The following is a 21258-nucleotide window of genomic DNA, read 5'->3' as shown; positions in this document are numbered from 1 at the left end:
ATGCTGAGGACATGCGAATGGGCTTTAGGGTGAGTCAGAGCCAGAGATGGCTCACTGGCAACACGCAAGGGTGAGCAAACCAGGCAAAAGATGAAAGGCACAGAAAGATGAGGATCTGACAGGGGCTGACTGATGATCTCTGACCCCTGAGTCTTGGCATGTGCACCTGGATGTTAGAGATAACCCTGATCCCTTCAGCAAGCCCCGTTTTAAAACACACATACGCTACTTTTAAACCTCAGTATCTTTATGTTCCTTCCAATTGAACAAAACCTTAGAAAAAAGGCCTAGTTCCAATGCTGAGCTAGCTCACTAATACCCGTCACCCCTCCAGGATTCCTTGTACCCAGACTGCCTCATGCAATCACCAACCACAATCGATCCCTGACCACTTTTGCCTCCCTGTGCTGTTAGGATATACAACTCCTTGAAGGTGGAGACAATGTTCCCTCAACAGTGGCCAGCAGGGGCTAGCACAGTAAGTGCTCATAAATGTCTACTGCGTATTTCTGGTTCACGTCAGAACACCTTCATTATAGAGAAATTCAGTACATATTAACCTCTCACTGAGTATTACAAAGCTACCTCCTAAACAGGATGCTCTCAACTGTTATTGGATTATGAGTTTTTTAATAAAAATAACCCTTCCAATATTGTTCTTCTAAAATTCATAGGACAACTTGTACAAATAAGGTGCCTTAGAAAAAGATTAACGTCAATAATTTAGAGCCAAGGAAGAGATGTAGGAAGAATTCAAAGCCAGGCTCCTGCTTAGACTAAAAGGTCTAGGAATCTGAAAAAGCAGCCGATCTGGTCAAAGAACCAGATGGATCAGAACAAAAACTGATTTTTTTAAAAAAGAGAACTGAAGAAATTGGAAATACTAACAGCCAGAAAAGAGTTCAAGTAGGAACAATCTTAGATGTATATTAGAAGGTTATAGTGAGTGGTGTAAGTGGTTCTCAGGTATTTCACTGCAGAAATATCTTAAAACTTGGTCATCAATTCATTTTTGTTCTAAATTTTAAAAAAATCTGAAGTCTCTTTCTCTCTCTCCAAATTGGAAATATATTAATCTCAAACATGATGACATTTAAGTTGTTAAATACGCAAAGCAAGAAAAGGCACTGATGATATTTAAGAATGCCAAGAACATGTAGTTTTATATGTAAAAGTATAAAAATATTTCTTTAAGACATATGTTGTCAGAGTCCTACACAACTTTATTCTCGACATTGAGGGCAAATTCCTTTTGCCAACAGGCCACGTAGGACCAGTGACTAATGCCAGAAATCGTTTCCAGATGCCCCAGGGGATTTCAAGAACACAAAAATCAAAGGTAGCTAATAAAAGGCTAAAAATAAATTAAGGACAGAGTAAAAAAGGACTTGCCAATAATTCTGAAAACAACTTGCCTATTGTTCTTTTTAGTCATTCGGTTTTTAAAATTCATTTTCAACCAAACTCTCAAGGACATTTCTTTTTGGAAAATGCTAGAAATTACCTAGTGTTAACAAAACAATATTTTTTTATTAAACTCTTTTATTTTTACAGACTGCATTTTGATTCATTGTATACAGAAGTCAATGAGTAAGTGTGCTGCTTTAGTACGCATTAGTTTATAGGTCAGCAAATGGGAAGAGCCACCAGCCTGCAGAACATCCTGCCAGAACTGATGTAGATCCTGAGTAGCTGAAATAAAGAGCTTGCCTTCTAGACCTAACCAGGAACAAGAGTGAATGATATGACAGTTACAGTGACTGACATAAAGGGTTTCATTTTACTATAGTATCCTTTCTCTTATCTTTCTTTTTCTTGTTTAGGTGGTGTTTGGGATTGAGCCCAGGGTCTTTACATAGGCAGGGCAAGCACTCTGCCGTATCTCAGTATTACCACCAGTCCTAACTAGTCTTCCTTTTTCCTGAAATTTTACACTTAAGAACATGAGAAGGGGGAGAAAAACTAGCCCAGGGGGAAAAACTCATAAATTTATACAGCATATGAAAAAACAAAAAACAAAAATCCAAGATCCAAATTGTATCTGCTTGAAACAAAGAATCAAAAGCCCTATAACAAAATGCTAAAAGACACTAATCATGTGATATTTTCATCTTCTTTTTAAAAAATTTTTTTTTAGTTGTAGATGGACCTAATACTTTTATTTTATTCATTCATTTTTTTTTTTTTTTTAATGTGGTGCTGAGAATCGAACCCAGTGCCTCCCGCATGCCAGGCAAACGCTTTACCACTGAGCCATAACTCCAGTCCAGATATTTTCATCTTCTAAGAACTTTTTTTTTTAATCTTCTGAAAGCTTTTAAGTGCCAGTTACTTTTTTCAAAGAACATATCCAAAAAGAAGAATAAGAAAAGTATATAATAATCGGGAGTTCACTAAGTGCCAGACATCATTGCAAACATTTTATGTGTAGCACCTTATGTAATCCTCCACTAGTTAGTAATTGCTCCACTTTGCAGAAGACAAAGCCAGGACCTAACAAGGTGCCATTTCTAAACACTCGAAGAGTAGGTTATAAGTTCTCAACAGCTTCAGCTTCCATGTTAAAACCAAAACAAAGTATGTTGTAGACAATATATGTTTATGTTTCTGGATTTAAATGACACTTCACAATTTTCTGGGACACAAAGAAAAAAATACCATTAAAAATTGTTTTCAACATAAAGTCTGTGAATAATGGGAGATACTGAAAACAGAACATCTAATTTAATTGAGAAGGAGAACTGGAAGCTGAAAAGCATTCTCTGCTGGCAACTTAATGAGGTGCTGAGAGGCAAGATGCAGCTGATGAAACCTTCCTGCAATAATGGGAAGGCTGAGCCTCTCTGGGTTTTCACAATGACGGCCTGATGCCAGCAGAGGAGCTAAAATGCTGCAGGGCAGTGGTGAATTTCCCAATAATTTAGCCCAATTCTACTGCTGATGCTACATATACATATGTGCTATATCCACACGTTCATACTCTGGAGTTGAGATAATAATGTCAAAGGATCTCGTCCGACTGACAAGTCATTCTAATTTGGAATATAAAACAAATGGGGTTGGGGTGGGGGGCGACCAAAGGAATGGGACAGGGCACTGATACGAAAACAAAACCAGATGTGGACACATATTGCCTAGATTCTATCTCCTTAATCTCTCTCCATTTCTGGCTAATTTTCTCATTTTAAAATATGCAAACTGGCTTTCTCTCTTTTAACCTTAAATCCTATGGTCTGTGCAAGCAATTCCACCAGAGTACCATATCCAGACCACTAATGCATAAAATACACCCATTCTTGTGTGTAAGTATTCCAATGCATCTATTCAAAAATTGCCTGACTTCATATGAACCTTTGGATCTTTCAAACACCAAGCCCACAGTCATATACTTGAGTAGAAAGCTGGGCAAGGGAAATGGTTTTGTTAAACTCATGCAAGAGGCCGTTTTTGCTCTGTTCAGGTACCGGCGTGTTTTACCCTCTGGTCCTGTTAATCTGTCAACAACACAACTGTTCATTTAGGGCAAGAATGTCAAAGAAACAGCAGATACTACTAGCTGTGGGAAAGAACACACCTAAGAAAATGAGACTACATCCATAATCTAAAAAAAAAAGAGACAATAAACAAAGCCACATCCACCTGCCTAGCTTTCCCAGCAGAAATCTCTGCCAGTGAAGCTCACTCTCCTCCAGAGCCCTGCTCCCCAGCCAGAAGCCCAAACTGGAAAGAGGCCTTGGACCTGTCAGGAATGCAGAGTGCAGGCCTGTGTTGTCATTCTCTCCACAGCAGAGGAGGAAAGTGGTGCTGGGACAATACGATTTCTCACTTAATTCGCAATGCTGAACTCTTAGGACACCTGCCTTTGTGTTCCCGTGATAAGGTGAGGGTGCTTCTGAGCCTGGACAGGTGCCTATTCCTCAACGGCTCAGGTGCCAAAAGGCAATGGTACCCTCACCTCCAGGTATGAGCAGAGCTCAGCTACGGAACTGAGGAGGATGGGAAGGATGATCTTCACATCTCTTTTCACACTTCCGCTTTGTGATCTAAACTCCTGTTCCCAACTAACCTACCCCGGAAAACAAGCTAATTCACTGACAGAACACACTCATGCTAAAAACCGCCCCTGGCTCCCTTGTCTCCAGATGTAGAACCCAAGTCCCCACGTTTACAATCAAGACCCTCTGTTTTATAGCCTCATTCCATCTTTTCAATTTTCTAAATTCTATTTTCAATTATATTTAATTGTATATTTACAACCCACTTATGAGTCAAGAATGGCATCTTGCCACTTAGCACAATCCAATTCTTGGTGTTCAAAAAATATTGGCCAAATTTGCCAGAATTATATTTGAGAAAAAAAAAAAATAGATTCCTGAGATGCAGAATTGAAGTACATTTCCTTCTTGTCTCTCACATCCTGAAGCCTTTGGTTTAAATAAAACAATGTGCTGCTGCTGTTGTTGGTTTAAATCCCAATTCACTGAAAAGGAAGAGTATAATAATATCTAACAATTCTAATTTTTATTCCTAAACTTTAGTATGTGTTTCAAGGGGAATACTATCCTCATTTTGTTCTATTTATATTTAGCAATTCTTCAGATTTATATTTAGAAATTCCTTAGGTCAAAGTTTGGGTACTGCAAGAGTTCATTAAGGCAAGTGGCCACTTTGTGCTGTTAAATTAATTATGAATAATTCATCTAGTTATAGTCAAAATTTTCCCATAATTCAGCACTTTTTGCCTCTAGTACAAAACAGAGGAAAGGCACTTTTTCCTATCAAAGAGCCACAGAGGAAAATAACAATTGATAGTCTGCTGTGATTATTTATTTTTTCATACAAAGTATTATAAAACTTGGTGGCTTCGAACAATACACATAAAGAATAACCAAGGAATCTGGTTCCATAAATGTTTTTAAGAACTGTACTAAGTGATCATGTAATATGTTATATCTGATTTTTTTTTTTTTTTTTTTTTTTTTTTTTGCAGTGCTGGAGATTGAACCCAGGGCCTTGTGCTTGCAAGGCAGGCACTCTACCAACTGAGCTATATCCCCAGCCCTACGTCTGAATATTAAAGTCATACTATGATATCAGGACTGAATATCTTCATATGGAGTCCATCATGGCACGTGCGTTAAAACTGGGTGAATATAAACTGAGTGTCAACCTGCACTATGGGACAACATTCCCCCAACTCTTGCGGAAAATCTCCTTGGAATTCTATCAATGAACAGAAATAATCTGTGCAGTACCAAACTACAGGCTCCAGTCTATAGGAAGCTCCCTCAGTGTAGACATGAGTGCAGAACCCCATCCATCCTGAGCCCATGATCCTGTAACACAAATAGGTCATCTACAAGAAGCATTTACTAAATAATGACCAGGGTTCTCTGGGTCTGAGCTAAGCGTTGGACAAACTGTTTTGTGAGGCATGATCTCTAGAAATATTCCTCCTCAGTAGAACCTTGGGTCTCCAGTGCCTTTGCCTACAGGAATCACAGTAAGGTCCTTGTCTTAGCTTGGGCTGCTATAACAAAATACCAGAAACTGGGAAATTTAAACAACAGAAATGTATTTTGTCACAGTTCTGGAAGCTGAAAGTCCAAGATCAAGACATCAGCATGGCCAGGCGGAGCGGTGCATGCCTGGAATCCCAGTGGCTGGAGGCTGAGACAGGAGGATCACGAGTTCAAAGCCAGTCTCAGCAAAAGCGAGGCTCTACGTAACTCAGTGAGACCCTGTCTCTATATAAGATACAAAATAGGGCTGGGGATGTGGCTCAGTGGTCAAGTGCCCCTGAGTTCAATCCCTATGTACCCCCTGCAAAAAAAAGATATCAGCATGGATGGGCTCTGGTAAGGGCTCACTTCTACCTTGGCTTCACCAGAGAAAGAGCAGGTTGTCTGCTGTCTTCTATCAAAGCACCAATGCCATCAGAAGGACCCCACTCTCAAGACCTCATCAATACTATCACAAAGGAGGTTAGTTTCAACATATGAATTTTGGGGGCACACAAATATTCAGTCAGTTAACACTACATACCTAATACAAACCCAATGATGATATTAAGGAAAAACTTCAAAAAGTATAAAAAAACCCCAAGTATTTCAACAATGACCAGGCAGAAAGAAAACTACTGTGACTGGGGGGAGATACCCACCCAGGCATCAAGAATTTGGAGCACTTGGGATAAGACATAGGTAAAAAAAAATGCAATTTAAATCATAAATTTTAACATATCAATCAAATTTTATAAGGAATTATAATCAGGAATAAAGGTGAAGGACTCGATCTTTACTTTCTCTCCTGAATCTTACTCTTGACCAAGGATAGGAATGAAGAAATTACAAGGGTAAAGAAGACAATATTCACAATAAGAGCAGGAAATACAAACTGAGAAGAACAGGAGACTATGGGGAATATAGACTAGACAATTATTCACCAAGTATTAATATTTCATACATTACACCAAGTTAAGTACCATCAGATAGAAGTTAGAGCAGTCCTCTGGAAACAACAAATTTAACAAGTGAGTTAAAGTAGTTAGCAAAAGGTCAAAATGAGGTCACAGTCATGGGTTCAGTTGGTTTTTGTGTCCTAAGATCACAGACTGCTAACAGTTGCCTCTCTGACTCAGCTGGCTGCCTCTAAAACATCTGTGTTTTGGTCACAAGAAGGACAGAGAGAGCACATGAATTAAAAAAAAAATATTCTCCACTCTTAGGAGAAAAAAATCATTACCTGAGTAGCCCTTTAATGGTAACAAATAGTAACGGTTTCAACTTTTTTTTTTTTTTTGCATTAAAAATGAGGGAAATTGGACAAAGATACCAGTAAAAAAACATCTTCATATTTCTGACCAAAACTCTCTACCAGTCTGGAATGCTACACCTAATTAAGCCACTTTTCAACAGGAATGACTTCTGAAAGTAACTAATGAAGACAAAAGTCATCCAACTACAACGAACAGCAACAACACCCAACAGCAGAACCAAAATAAATAATAAAATAATTAGGCTATCTTGGTGGAAGAACTGGCGGTAGACAATGCATTCGGTCAGAACTTACAATGATGGTAGTTATGGCAATATAAAAGATGGTACAATTGTAACTTTGAAGACATAAAAATAATGTAACTTAAAAAATCAGTAAGAAGGGAAAATAGAGAAATTGTAAGAATACCATTTACCCTGTCATTCCTAGCAATGAATCAATCGATACTGTCAAAAATTAAAACATGGACAGGAAAAAGAAGAAAGGTAAATGTAAACATTTCCAGCAACATACAGGAAAAAAATGCAAACTGACTAACGAAAACTATTCATTATTTCTAATTGTAAAGAAAATACCAGAATAACTACAATGTGGAAAGTGGCAGGAAGTCCCTAAAATATCAATACGGAATGTTCTAGATCATTTCAGATGCACCACTGGATAGAGTACGTCAAACATGGCTCAGTAGTTCTGCATGAACCTCTCTGCACACCACACTGGTATTCCCCTCCAAGGCCAGTCAGTCATGAATTACCCCAGCGGCCACTCCCCAACCTGAAGACTCTTCCCCTGAGCACTGCATTGGTCTGTGGCTGTCATTCTATTTTGCCTCATGCCATTCTTCATCACTTTTCAGGAAGCCATCACTCACCTCACACCACATGGGTGTCAAAGAGACCACACACCCAGGTGGTCTAGGTGCTGAGTCCATGTGCTTGGTGACTGATCCAAAAGTGAGGCCGATCCAAATCCCTCCCTGGAATTGTGGTGCTCCCTGGGCAGAAGGAAGTTGGCTTACCATGCTGGGGATGCACACCCCCAGACACTGGCTGCCATCTCCCCTAGTCTCCTAGGGGAGCCCATCTCAGCAGGAGAAAGTGAGCAAACACACAGGAGAAAGGATAAGCAGAGAAACAAGAGAGACCCTATTAGCCTAGGCAGCACTGAGTCTCAGTTCCAGTATCTGAGGACTAACTTCTGTGTGTTTCTGTTTGGTTTTTGATTTTGTAAGCTATCCCTATAGCATTTCCCCATTGATAGGAGAAAATGTTTTCCATACCCATAAGTTAAACTTAGTGGGTTTTGTCACTGGGTAACAAAACTGTGTAACTCACCATCATTATTACTTCCTCATTTCTCTTTTTCAGAAAAGGAGATGCTCCTGACCTTTCCAAGAGCCAGCCAATGACTTGTCCACTGGATCTCACTGCTCCCTAGTTCTTATGGGAATGTCACTAGACATCTGAGACTAGTTCTTTTGAGGGACAGCCACCCTTCCCAGAATTTTGCTTGGACTTCCTTTAGCTCGTGTTCTTCTCATTTAAAAAAATACAGCAGGCCACAGGGGCACAGGCCTGTAATCCCAGCTACTGGGGAGGCTGAGGCAGGAGGACTCCCAAGTTTGAGGACAGACTGGGCAATTTAGTGAGATTCTGTCTCAAAATTTAAAAAGGGCTGGCGACGTAGTTAAGTGGAAGAGCATTTGCCTACCATGCAAGGCAGGGGGGTTCAAGACTCAGTACTGAAGAAAACAAAAAACTAAAGGACAGTTCCTTTGTCGTGATTTGCCCTGAAGCTCTCTGCCTCCAGGTTCTGCCTCAAAGAGCCCCCATCTATACTCACCATTTATTCTTGTTGTTCTGGCAGCAAGCTACTGTAATTTGACTTCCTCCCAGCTATTTCACTGAAAGTGCTATCTCTAAGGTCAATAATAACCTTTAATTTGCCAAATCAGAAGAATTTTGTTGTCACAAACAACATTCAAGACTTAGATGTAGGCAAAAGAATCCTAGCAGTAAAAGACAGATTTAGTCTTACAGATCCCAAGGGTGCTGAGGGACAGGATAATCTGCTTCTGGGAGAGCATGTCTTTGAGTGACTTGTAACTGAACAGGCCATTTAACAACTCTGTGAGCTCAGACACTGTGGATAACTGATGGCAATACCAGTTTTCTGTCCTATGGAAATAACTTCATGATATTAGTCCAGATAGTTCCAGATGATTTCTATTCACAGCCATGCAAATGAAATTTATTAAGAAAATAAATTTTGTGGGGCATGCCTTAATCCCAGTGGCTCAGGAGGCTGAGGCAGGAGGATAGAGAGTTCAAAGCCAGACTCAGCAAAAGTGAGGCACTAAGCAACCCAGTGAGACCCTATCTCTAAACAAAATACAAAATAGAGCTGGGGATGTGGCTCAGTGGTCAAGTGCCCCTGAGTTCAATCCATGGTACTGAAAAAAAAAAAAAAAGAAAAGAAATCTCTCTAAATCCAAATGGACCTGTTTCAAAGTCTTAAGAATTTACCTCTTTAATAACTGAATTGGATAAAAACCCTTTTGCCATGTGGTCATTGTGCGTAAGAGTCTTGATTTTACCTTGTCAAATATACTTTGACCACTTTCAGTGTGCATCAGCCCTGTAATAACAATAAACAAATAAACCAAGCTGGACTTCCAGCACCTTGCACCTCCTACTTCTTTCTGATTCTCTGGTCACTTCTTGTTCTCCACTGATGACATTCTTTCTCTTTGTTCCTCTTAAATGTTGCAGTTCTCCAAGGCTCTTTCCCGGCTTCTCTCTGGCTTTTTCACCAGTGGGTAAAGAAATGTGTTACCAGTGGGTAAAGAAATGCAGGGGCTCAACACAGCAGCTGGCATTTAGTTAAGGCTCAGTAAGGGCTAGGTGGTGATGGCATCGTCTTCATCCTCACTATGCTGTTTTCATGGACTAAAATGATGATTTCTCTCCCTGTAAAGAATGGACCCTATGTTCTATTTATAATCGCTTTCTTGGCACCTACAGATAAATGTTTGAGGAATGAAGAGAGAACTATTGTTTCTCTTACATAATCACCTTACATTGAAATATTTTTAATGAAATGTGTATTTGATCCTGGCTCCCAATCACCAGCAAAGTCCTGGGGGGCAGTCTGTAGAAACTCCCCAGTTCTACCTCCTTCTCCCACTTGTGCCAGATCATAGGATCGAAGATCCATTTGACCCCAGATCCAATGGCAGGTAGGGAAGGACAGCACTGGTGGATGGAAATGTGAACAAGCTGCCTGTGTTCTTTTAGATTTCCTTCTGGCCACATGAAAAAGTGAAAAGAAGCAGGTGAAATCAAGTTCAATCATACAGAGTTATAATTTCACATCTGCTATGGTCTGGATCTGAAATGTCCCCCCAAACACTCATGTGTTCAAGGTTTGGTCTTCAAAGCAAGAGTGTTCAGAGGTGGGGCTTTGGGGAACTGATTGATCATGCGGACTCTGACCCCATCAGTGGATAGATGAATCCACTGATGGACTCATATTTTTAGCATTACTAGGAAGTGGCAGAAATGACAGCAGTTGGGGTCTAGTTGGAGGAGTAACTAGGGGTACTTCCTGAAAGGATGTATCTTGTCCCTGGATCCTTCCTCCCTCGCTCTCTGCTTTCTGGCTGCCATGAGGTAAGCAGCTTTCCTCTGCCACCCTTCTGCCATGATGTTCTGCCTCATCTCAGGCCCAGAAACAACAGAGCCACCTGATCATGGACTGAAACCTCTGAAACCATGAGCCAAAATAAATCTTCACTCCGCTAAATTGTTTTTTCTCAGGTGTTTTTGTCACAGTGATGGAAAGCTGACTGATAAAACATCTTTATAATCTCTTTAAAAAGAAATCCACAATTACTCATTTTAAATATGAAATCTAAATAAAATTTGTTAATGTAATACCTTATACCTTTATTCATACTAAAGCCTCAAAATATGGTATTTATCTTACACTTAGAGCACACATTTGTTTAGACTAGCCACACACCAAGTACTCAACAACCGTGTGTGGCTGTGGCAACACATGAGGAAAGCATAGGGACAGAGGCTCCAGCGGGTAGGCGGAGGGAACTGACGTTTGGAATAAGACACAGCAAAAGCACAAGAGGGTGACCATTTTAAATTCAAATTTACAGTCTCTCCCTTTCTTCAAAAAAAATTGGTCAATAAAGAGCTTCAGTGACTTCCCGTTCTAGAGAAGAAAGATCAAATTCACTAAAATGGCTCAAAAGGCCTGGTGTTTTGACTCTTACTCAGCCAGCCGACTGTGCGTGGTGCATAGGGAAGGTTGAAAAACACCCGCATTGCAAAAGCAGGAGGGAGCCAAGGGGCTTCACCATCCTACGCCCTCACCGTGACCACAGCAACCCAGCAAAATCTGGGACTGCAAAGAACCACTCTGCGGCCTGACCCTGGGACAAGCCACTGACTGAAACAGAAAGGGAGCTACCCAGGCATTAGCAGGATCTCTAAGTGCAGCAGGAAATGAGGGCATTTCAGGGTCAAAAAGAGAAGCTTCTGCAGGGACAACCTACAAATGTTAGGAACAACTGTCGATTCCCAGCTGAAACTGAAGGAGACTCCTAGCAGCAAGCAACGATACATGGGTACCAAAACAGCCATTCCAGAAAAGGGCAGTGTGGTCAACACTGTTAGCTAAATTTGAATTCTGTTTCTTTTTTTTTATTTTCTGTGAACAGTGACTCCCATACTTGGGAAGGGAGTGGGTGGAGGATGGTTAAAGGGCACCAGGTGCAACCAGATGCACAGAAAAAACACCACAGGATAACTGTGGTTAACAATTATTTGAACATTTCAAAACAACTAGGATTGTTAATACTCCCAAAACAAAGAAATGATAATGTCTGATAGATCACCAATTATGCTGATCTAACTATGTGGAGTTTTTTTGTTTTTGTTTTGTGTTTTGATTTTTTTTTTTTTTTTTTTTGGTATTGGAGATCAAACTGAGGGTCTTGGGCATGCTAGGGAAGTCCTCTACCACTAAGTTACATACCCAGCTCTTCTCTAATTATTGCCTATTATGTGTATGAATTGAAATACTACACTGTATTCCACAAAAATATGTAGTTAAATGGTATCAAAAACAAGTAAGCACACAGTTCCAATTAAATGAATTCATAAGAAAATTGTACTGGAGAAACTTAGCAGAATATTAATACTATTTTTGAAATGCAAGCTTCATAAGTGTTATATTTGGGAAAAAATTAATTTATTATTGACCACTACCTAATACATAAACAGGTAGAATATTTTTTTTAATAAATGCTGGGGATGGAACACAGGGCCTTGACCATGCCAAGCAGGCCCTCTACCACAGAACAAGCAGAATTTTTCAAAACATATATATTATGTAAATAAAGAACTTAACCAGTACTGATTTCAACTTAAATATTAAGAATTACCTTTTCCCAACATGCTGCATACTTATTCAAGATAAAAGTCATGTAATATGCATTTTTCACTTCTTCAAACACGGGTTAATAATCAGAGACTCTCATTTTTTTTTAAATAGAGTACTACCGAAAGCCAAATATAACAATGACTGTAATACTTATAACTAAAATGAGAAATATATTAATAATAATGTTAAACAAACATTAAAGATTCATTTTGGATCCAGGAAGACTGAAATAAATTTCTAGAACACAAAGGAGTATGGGAAAGAAAATGCTGCCAGGTTATCTGGTCTTTACAGAATATGAAGAATTTTGCTTTGTCAAGAGACATAAGATTAATCCCTTTAAATGGTCTTAAAACGCAGTCACATGTCCTAGACTGTCAGAAGTGTGCGATAAAATGTCTGAGACTTCAGATGTTTTCAAGTGACTCCGTGAGGAAGGAGGGTCCTGTATAATAACAGCAAACACACTAGGAAGAATCACTCAAAGAATGAAGACCTTCACAAACTGGCAGGGCATGATTTCCAGGATATAAAGTAAAAAAAGCCAAGTGTGGCTGACACTGGTTGAAAGCACCCTCCTATATCAGAGAAAAGAAGGAAGAGTAAACAGAGGTTGAGCGTCACTAATCTAAAAAGCTGAACTCTGAATTGCTCCAACATCGGGAACTTTGTGAGTACTGACAAGAGACTACACATGGAAAATTCCACACCTCCATTGATGGATCAGAGTCAAAACTCAGGTGTGCTAAAAATAAGGTATAAAATTACCTTCAAGCTATGCATATAAGGTATAACTAATGATAAATGAATCTCATGTTACACTAGGGTCCCATGCCAAAGATAACTTGTTATGATTTTGCAAATGTTGCAAACTATAAAAATCCAAAACCTGTAACACTTCTGGTCCAAAGCATTTCAGAGAAGAGAAACTCAACCTGCATTCTCTGCATTCTCTTGTGTGAGAAGGACAAAATTAGGAGGAGTGAAAATGTTTAATTCAAGAATAGTAAAAATGTTTATCATAGAAGTGAGCTTTCTAACTATAACATATTGACTATAGTGTCAATTTTTTCTTTTTTACATTTTTAAGAAAGTAAAATTAATAAGGAAGGGAAAAAACTAAAATTGATGAAAACAGAAAAAAATGAACCAACATATATCAAGTTGGCATGAGGAAAAATGAATTCCAGCACTTTTAACAAAAGTGGCTGGAAAGATATGGTGGGATACATTTTAGAGATTTGCTAAAGTATGTTCAACTTTATTGGCTTTGTGGAGGCCATAACAGGACATCCTGTATGTAAAATTCTATATGTAAACTGTAGCATAAAGCAAATAAATAAACCCATGGTATGCTCAATCATTAAATCAAGATCATTAAATCATTTAAATCATTAAACCAAGATCTTTACCATAAGCGAGAAAGTACAAATATAAAACATGTCACTTTTCTGTTTTTAAATGAATACGTGTGACTCAGCAAGCACCGGTGGAGGCCAGGGAGGACTTACTTCTTGGCAGTACTGCAGGATGCCCTCTTTGGTACCGATGCAAGTTTTGGTCCCCGATGGATCTGACTCCCATTTCCCATTCTGCACGTTCATGTGCATGTTCAGCTTGCCACAGAACATGGCGATCTGAGGTTCTGCCAGGAGGCCAGCATTGCCATCAGTGGGCACCTAAAAAATAAGTTTCAGTTAGTTATAGAATTCATAGCTCCAAAGTAGACACTGGGAGAGGAACAGGGAACTGAGCAACAATATCCAAAACTTCCATTCCCATCCATCTCCCATCATGCTTTCGCCCGGTCTTCAGCGTTCCTGGGTGAAGGATTATTTAGGCTGGATGTATATTTCCAACCACCTCTAACACAGTGCTTTCTTTTACTCCAAAATAGAGGAAGAAACGAACAATACTGAAAGGAATTTATTCACTGAAAAATTTACACGGTTGTTCCCACACACCTGCTGAAAGGTTAGGACAATTAAGAAAGATGGGTTTCTAAAATAAATAAAGTTGCTGTAGAGGAAACCACATTCTCGTAATAACCACCAGCTGACGCACAGGAAGTACAATGCCAGTCCCTGCCTGGGGACCAGGCCTGGCGGGAACACCGAGCACCGCCTCCCAGTCTGGGAGTAAGGTGATATTAGTTGGCAAGTGACTCCTTTTTTGACCTTTGGACAGAAAAATACCCTGCAGAATTCACCATCCACACACATAACTGAGTATGTTGGTCAATCCATCTGGTTTTCCCCAGAACATTCTCTGACTTATCATTCTCTCTGCAAGAAATAACTCCAGAAGGGGGGGCAGGGGGGAGAAAGTTACTTATTTGAAATCAAGGAATGGGAAAACACATTGAGCCTCATTGCTCTGTTGTTATATCCAGCTGCTGAGGGAATGTGGGACACCAGGCCAGGGAAGAATTAACTTCCAACAGCAGCCATTTAGGCAGTGAAGTCCTGGGGTGGTTCCATGATAACTTGAATCATTTCTAAAAATCATTCACAGCAGAGAAAAAGCACTATAATTGTATTGAGATATTTCAGTTTAAGAAATGGAGTTTCTTCACCCCAATCAGAATGGTGATTATCAAGAATACAAGCAACAACAGGTGTTGGCGAGGATGTGGGGAAAAAGGTACATTCATACATTGCTGGTAGGGTTGCAAATTAGTGCAGCCACTCTGGAAAGCAGTGTGGAGATTCCTCAGAAAACTTGGAATGGAACCACCTTTTGACCCAGCTATCCCACTCCTTGGCCTATACCCAAAGGACTTAAAATCAGCATACTACGGTGACACAGCCAATCAATGTTCATAGCGGCTCAACTCACAATAGCCAGATTGTGGAACCAACCTAGATGCCCCTCAATTGATGAATGGATAAAGAAACTGTGGTATATATATATATATATATATACAATGGAATATTACTCAGCCATAAAGAATAATAAAATTATGGCATTTGCAGGCAAATGGATGAAACTGGAGAATATCATGTTAAGTGAGACAAGCTGATTTCAAAAAACCAAAGGACGAATGATCTCGCTGATAAGCAGATGATGACACATAATGGGGGGTGGGAGGGGGGCAAGAATGGAGGAAGGAGGGACTGTATAGAGGGAAAAGAGAGGTGGGAGGGGTGGGGGGAAGGAAAAACAAAGAATGAATCAAACACCATTACCCTATGTAAAAGTATGATTACACAAATGGTATGCCTCTACTTCATGTACAAACAGAGAAACAACATGTATCCCATTTGTTTACAATAAAAATTAAAAAATGGAGTTTCCTGACATATTTTACTACAGAAAGGTAAAAGAGATCAAGCATCTGCTCATTCAAATCTTCGTATATATTTTGTCCAACCAAAACAGAGGATTTATGTCTTTTTCAAAATGAAAAACGGACATGTCTTGCGCCCAACCTAGACATAGGTGTCAGAGTTGCTGATAAAATCTTGATAACCACGTTTTTCAGGTAAATTTTTTCTGTATTTCACAAACTTGTTGCCTGATGTTTAGCTCATTCATTTCAAACAGCAGCTGAGGCCTCAATATCAGATACTCTGCAGAAGAGCTGGGATTCCCAACTCTGCCACCTGAGCCCCTGACGCCTCCAATTTTCACGAAGTGGAGAATCGTATTCTCCATCCGACACAAAGCAGCAGCCTATGCAGAATGCTCTACAAATTTAAACTTCACAGCTCTTCTGAGGGGTGGAAAGAAATTCAATGCCTTGATCTTAAAAATCAGAATACAGATTTTGACAGTGGTATTGAAATAAGTAGTACAGATAGTAATATTACAGAAAAGTTAAAGTTGAATAGATTCGGACACCTGTTTATGAATGCCCCATATGAGGTGCTAAGGAAGGCGCCTCCCTCAATTTACCTGCCAAGTAAGGAATTTCCACTGTATCCCCCACGCGACTTCATTCTGTTCAACCTTCAAACACATTAGTGTTCCACAGATTCCCAACCTTAGCAACATTTTATCCTAACTGAAGGGAGACTAAGGAACCTCTACCATACATTTTGTTAAATGAATCCCATCATCTCTATCTCATGATTTCCCTGTACCTGTTTCTACACAATTTGTTCACCATGTACCATCTAAGACAGGTATTCTACCTCCTGTTCAATACGAATGCCCTGGATTCCATTTCCTTCCTTCAGGTAACACTTACTTGACAATTTCCCTGTGGTAGCCAGGCCCCAAGAAGGCCCCCCATGATCAAAGTCCACATGACTTCTATCTAAGAACCAAATGGGCTTTTCTTTAGTACCTGTTGCTTTTTATCATCACACATGAACCCTTCCTTGGAAATCTTTTCCCTTGGCTTCTACCAAAATGAATTAACCTGGCTCTTATTTCTCTGATTACCCTTTTACAGATTCATTACCCTCCAATTCCAATGGCATAAGACACTCCTAAAGATGGGGAAAGTCTTGCTGATCTTACTCTTTCAGTTCCTAGCTGCAGGGGGTGGATTACAGTACAATACTACCAGGCAGTGATATAGTTAGGGGGACAAAGCAGTAAATGAGGCAAAGTCCTTGCCCTGACAATCAGAAGACCAGTCCTCCCAGTACTCCCAGGACTTAAGCATGTCCAGCATAAGATACGTTGAGTGCTAACAACAGGGAAGTCCTTGGCAAAATGGGAAAGTGTTCACAGTTTGACAAACCTATCAAGTAAATGCTGCTTCATTTTTTCACCTTGATTTCTTCCTTTTTAGCCTTTTATTCTTCACTTTGTCATCCTTCTTCACTTCACAGTTACTTTCATGCTATCCATTTCCACACGTGTGTATGCTGGCTACCTAGTGGTGGAAATCTTTTTAATACCTTTTCAAATAAATTAACGATGGTCCTGTAATTATCTAATGATCTCTTTGTTTTAACAGTGTTAGACTAGAAAATATATGCTTCAGCTCCTTTGGGGTTTTTCACCAGACGAGATTTAATATTAACTTTAAGAATAACAATGAAAAATTGTAACAATTAACATGCCCTATTTCCATAAAGTGGAGGCAGTTTAAATTTTGATTCCTCAATAATTACAGTAAATTGTTGAACTAGAAATTACAGAAATTGGTTGTATGTACACATCTTGTTACACTTGACATTCCAAAAAGCCCTTCAAAAGTAAATACTTAAGTCACAAAACCGCATTTTTCAGGCAAATTTTTTTTTTTCCAAACCAACACCAGCTGTGTACATGAAAATTGGAGCAATTAACTTGGAAATATAAATTGAACCAGAAGAGATTCAATCCTTACTGAAGCCCACCTGCAAAGAATCCCACGTTTTAAGTAACATTTACCTGGCTTAGTTAATTAATGCAACACATATGCTCTGATCCACAGCATCCTCACCTGCATCAAATAACCCACTTAACAATCAAATACTAGAAGCAGCTCTATCTCTGGCAGTCAGTCAAAAGAAAAGCACCCTCACCAGGCAATCTGGCTCCACAGGAGAGAACACTGCCTCCATCCATCCATTTGGGGGCCTAACTTTACTCAAACCCCCTTTCCTAGACAAAGCCTCAAAGAAATGGTGTAATTCAGGACCTGTTAATATGGACAGTCACAACACTGACTTTGAGTCCTAGAATGCTTGCTGTCAGTAAAAATGCTGCTCTCAAAGCCACTTTTTGAAATATTCCTCTTAATAAAAAAGAAATATAAACATCTTAGTAGAAAGAAAATATAATCACTTAAATATACTATACCCTAACTATCTAAGGTAACTTAGGTGACTTCACAGAAATTTAAGACATTACCTAAAAGATTAGAATCCTGGAATGTAACTGGTCATTCATGATCTCTGCATTTCTGAAACAGTGAATATGAAGGTAATCCTTGTCACTTGTATGACTCTCCCCTGACATCATAAAACTTGAGTTACTTTCCCATGGGAAAACTGTTCAGTGACAATGAACAAAATAACCGGGGACAACAATAGAGTGTTCTGACATGGTCTCAAAAGCAAGAGGCTGTTTACAGAATGCTTTGAACTACAGAGATGTAAACGTTACATTTAAAAATGCTGCAAATCTGTTTAGAACAATCCTTTGCTACTAGGGGGAAAAAAAACCCTCAAGTCACAACATACAGAATACTGAAATGAAATGAATTTTCTAAAAAGCAATTTAGCTAGAAAAAGGCTTTACAGATACAGAGGTGTGAGGGAAAGTTAAAAATAAACAAATATGAAAATACAGACCTAAGCTGGACCAGTCTGCAGAGGTGAACTTGGAAATTTACACCCACAATTGCTGCACTTTACAATTAAGTGCAAAGTTGGCTTCTTGAACAAGTTTTCCTGCTGCCTTTCAAACCGGGTGTTCATGTTCTCCAAAAAGTTTCTCTCTTTATTATCATCAAGATGATCAAAATTCCTTACAGAGCAGGCTTGGCAACATTTCTCCCCACATTCCCAACTACAAGGCATAAAGGAACAAGGAGCCCTCTGTTTCCCTGGCCGAAAAGTCCTGTTTGGCAAGGAGGGGGCACAGATCCATAGCTTAGCTACATTTGTGGATTTATGTAATTTTAAGGTTTTTGGGTAATGAAAACCATCTGTTTCTGCATCTGAACAGACTTCTCATTGGTCTGAATAGATGGCCTCATATAGCGCAGTGTTTGGTGCTTTTCTCTTTGGGTGGAAGCCATCTACATACATTTTTATTTTTTTTTAAAGCACAGGACAGTGATTCTATTTCTTTCTCCTCTGTGGCTTCCTCACATAAATACAGTCTTCCCATACATAACCTGAGCATGGTTCAACTAGACCCCACAAAAATTTTTTATTTTACATTGCTTTTAAATTCAAAGTGAAACATTTTAATATTCCATTTTTCCAATATAAAGAGCTGCTCCCTACAATCATAATCTAGAAAATTTGAGAGTCCACTCCTTTCAAGGAAGTAATATACATCAGAAGCAAATGTTTATCCTCCCAAGGAAAAGACTATTTGTAAGGGTTCCCTTTAAATACCCCTCACCCCCAAATTATCTTTAGCAGACAACCTCTGTAATTGTTCATTTTATCGGTAACAAACAACTGAAAATTAGAATCAGAGGTGAAATCTGTTAAAAAAAAAAAAAATCATTCATGCCAATTCTAAGGAAGAAAAGGCTCAGGAAAGGATCTGTCCAAAGTCACAGTTTCAGAGGCAGAATAGGGGGAGCCACTCTGTCAAAGCTTCCTGTTGATGTCACCAGAATGACCCTCAAATTAAAACAGAAAATTGCAATCTTCCAAGGCTTTGCCCTTGTGTGTGTGTACATGTGTCTGTGGTGAGGAAAACAGAGAAGCTAATCAAAGCCTGCAGAAAGATGGCATGTGACTGCTTAAATGGTTCAGGGCTTCAATTTACCACGTGGACAGCCGCCACATCTATTCACACCACCACACCACTATCTGCTGCACAGTTATGTCAGAGCTGGAGCTTGAGCCTAAAAATCATTTATCACAAAAGTGAGCGGAGAGACAAAACGCCTTTCAGAGAACTAATCTATGTATTTTTCACTCCCGTAAACTTGATATTCTTTTGGGGGCACTGTTGACATGGCTTCAAATCACAAGTTATCACTCCATGCTCTCCACAGCCTCTGCTGATACCAGCTCTTCTTCTTGCTCAAAGGGTAGGTGTTCTCAAGTTGACCCCCAAATCCTACCGCCTCATAACACTGCTAAAGCATGCTTGCTGCTGGTGCCCAGTAGGAAGTCAAGAAACCTATCGATTAAAAAACTTTATTTTTCAACACCCACAAAATTAATAACTAACCTTTTTCTAAATTTTTTAATTTTTTCCATACATGTATATAGGGTAATAATGTCTCATTCTACTGCCCTTCCCATCTCCTCACTCCTCTCTGCACAATCCAAAGTTCCTTCACCACCCCCCACACTATTGATCAGCATTCACTTATTGGAGAAAACTTTTGGCCTTTGGTTTTTTGGGATTGGCTTATTTCACTTAGCGCGATAGTCTCTAGTTCCATCCATTTACCTGCAAATGCCATAATTCATTCTTCTTTAAGGCTGAGTAATATTCCATTGTGTACCACATTTTATTCCGTTCACCACTCAAACTGATGTAAATGGATATAAAACCAGAAGTTTTAAAAAATGGAGCCTTAGGCATGACAACCAAACTACTAGCTTCAAAAATAGTTTATAATTCAATTAATGCCTATGTAGTCCCGAAAAGTGAATGTTCTATATTTGAACTGCATGCACACACACACACACACACACACACACACACACACACATATTCTACCCGTACTATTCCATGTATAATTTGTCTAATGTGCTCTTACACTGGTTAAGAATTAAGTTACACTGGTAAGAGTTAAATTCTTTTTGAGATCATTTGGATGTAGAAATAGCTTCTCTGGTTCTATTTTTAGAGTTTTAGTGATATGTTTTATACAGTCACTGAACACTATTGAGATCTTCATATTATTTTGCCTCTCTCAATACTGCCATAACCATCGGCCTTGATCTTGCAATAGGAAAAGGACTGCGACCCCCCCCCCAAAAAAAAAATCAAGGCAGCTACTTAGCCTCCTCCCCCTTATCTCATTTGACTCTCAAAAAAACAAGATAAGTTCCTTCCACATCTACTTAGATAATCTGAAACACTCAAAATTTGTCTAGGAGTCTAAGGCCGTAATGCTAATTTCACGCTTGCTTTCCTCATAATAAGCTAGCTGGCATTCCTGATACTGATCCTCAAGTTTCTTTACTTTTCAATCTTAAACATTTTTTCCAAATAATCTTCCCCCTGTGACAATACTATTTTGCAGGTCTGTTACTTGTTTTCTAAAAACTTCTTTTTGGAGCAAGTTAAAGGGGAAGCAGAACCACAGTTTAAATGTTTAATCTGCATGCTCCCACCATCCCCCACACCAGACCTCCACCCTGTGTTTGCACAGCCCCCTGCCCCTACCCCCTCTGGGAATGGAACCCAGGGGCAGTTTACTAAGCTACATGCCCA

General features: G+C 39.4%; 1 protein-coding gene across 6 annotated transcripts in view; it reads right to left on the bottom strand.

The window, feature by feature from the left end:
• Positions 1 to 21258, bottom strand: part of APP (amyloid beta precursor protein) — a 239573-nt gene that overhangs the window by 168926 nt on the left and 49389 nt on the right. For all 6 annotated transcript variants that reach the window (XM_079156438.1, XM_079156442.1, XM_079156437.1 and 3 more), the window contains exon 2: positions 13749 to 13916. In XM_079156438.1, coding sequence (XP_079012564.1) covers positions 13749 to 13916 — 168 coding nt within the window. The remainder of the gene's footprint in view (positions 1 to 13748; positions 13917 to 21258) is intronic.

The sequence above is a fragment of the Sciurus vulgaris genome, assembly GCF_902686455.1.
Source record: "Sciurus vulgaris genome assembly, chromosome: 10".
NCBI classification, from domain to species: Eukaryota; Metazoa; Chordata; class Mammalia; order Rodentia; family Sciuridae; genus Sciurus; species Sciurus vulgaris.
The sequence above is the reverse complement of the archived record's forward strand: the minus strand, read 5'-3'. Positions and strand labels throughout refer to the sequence as shown.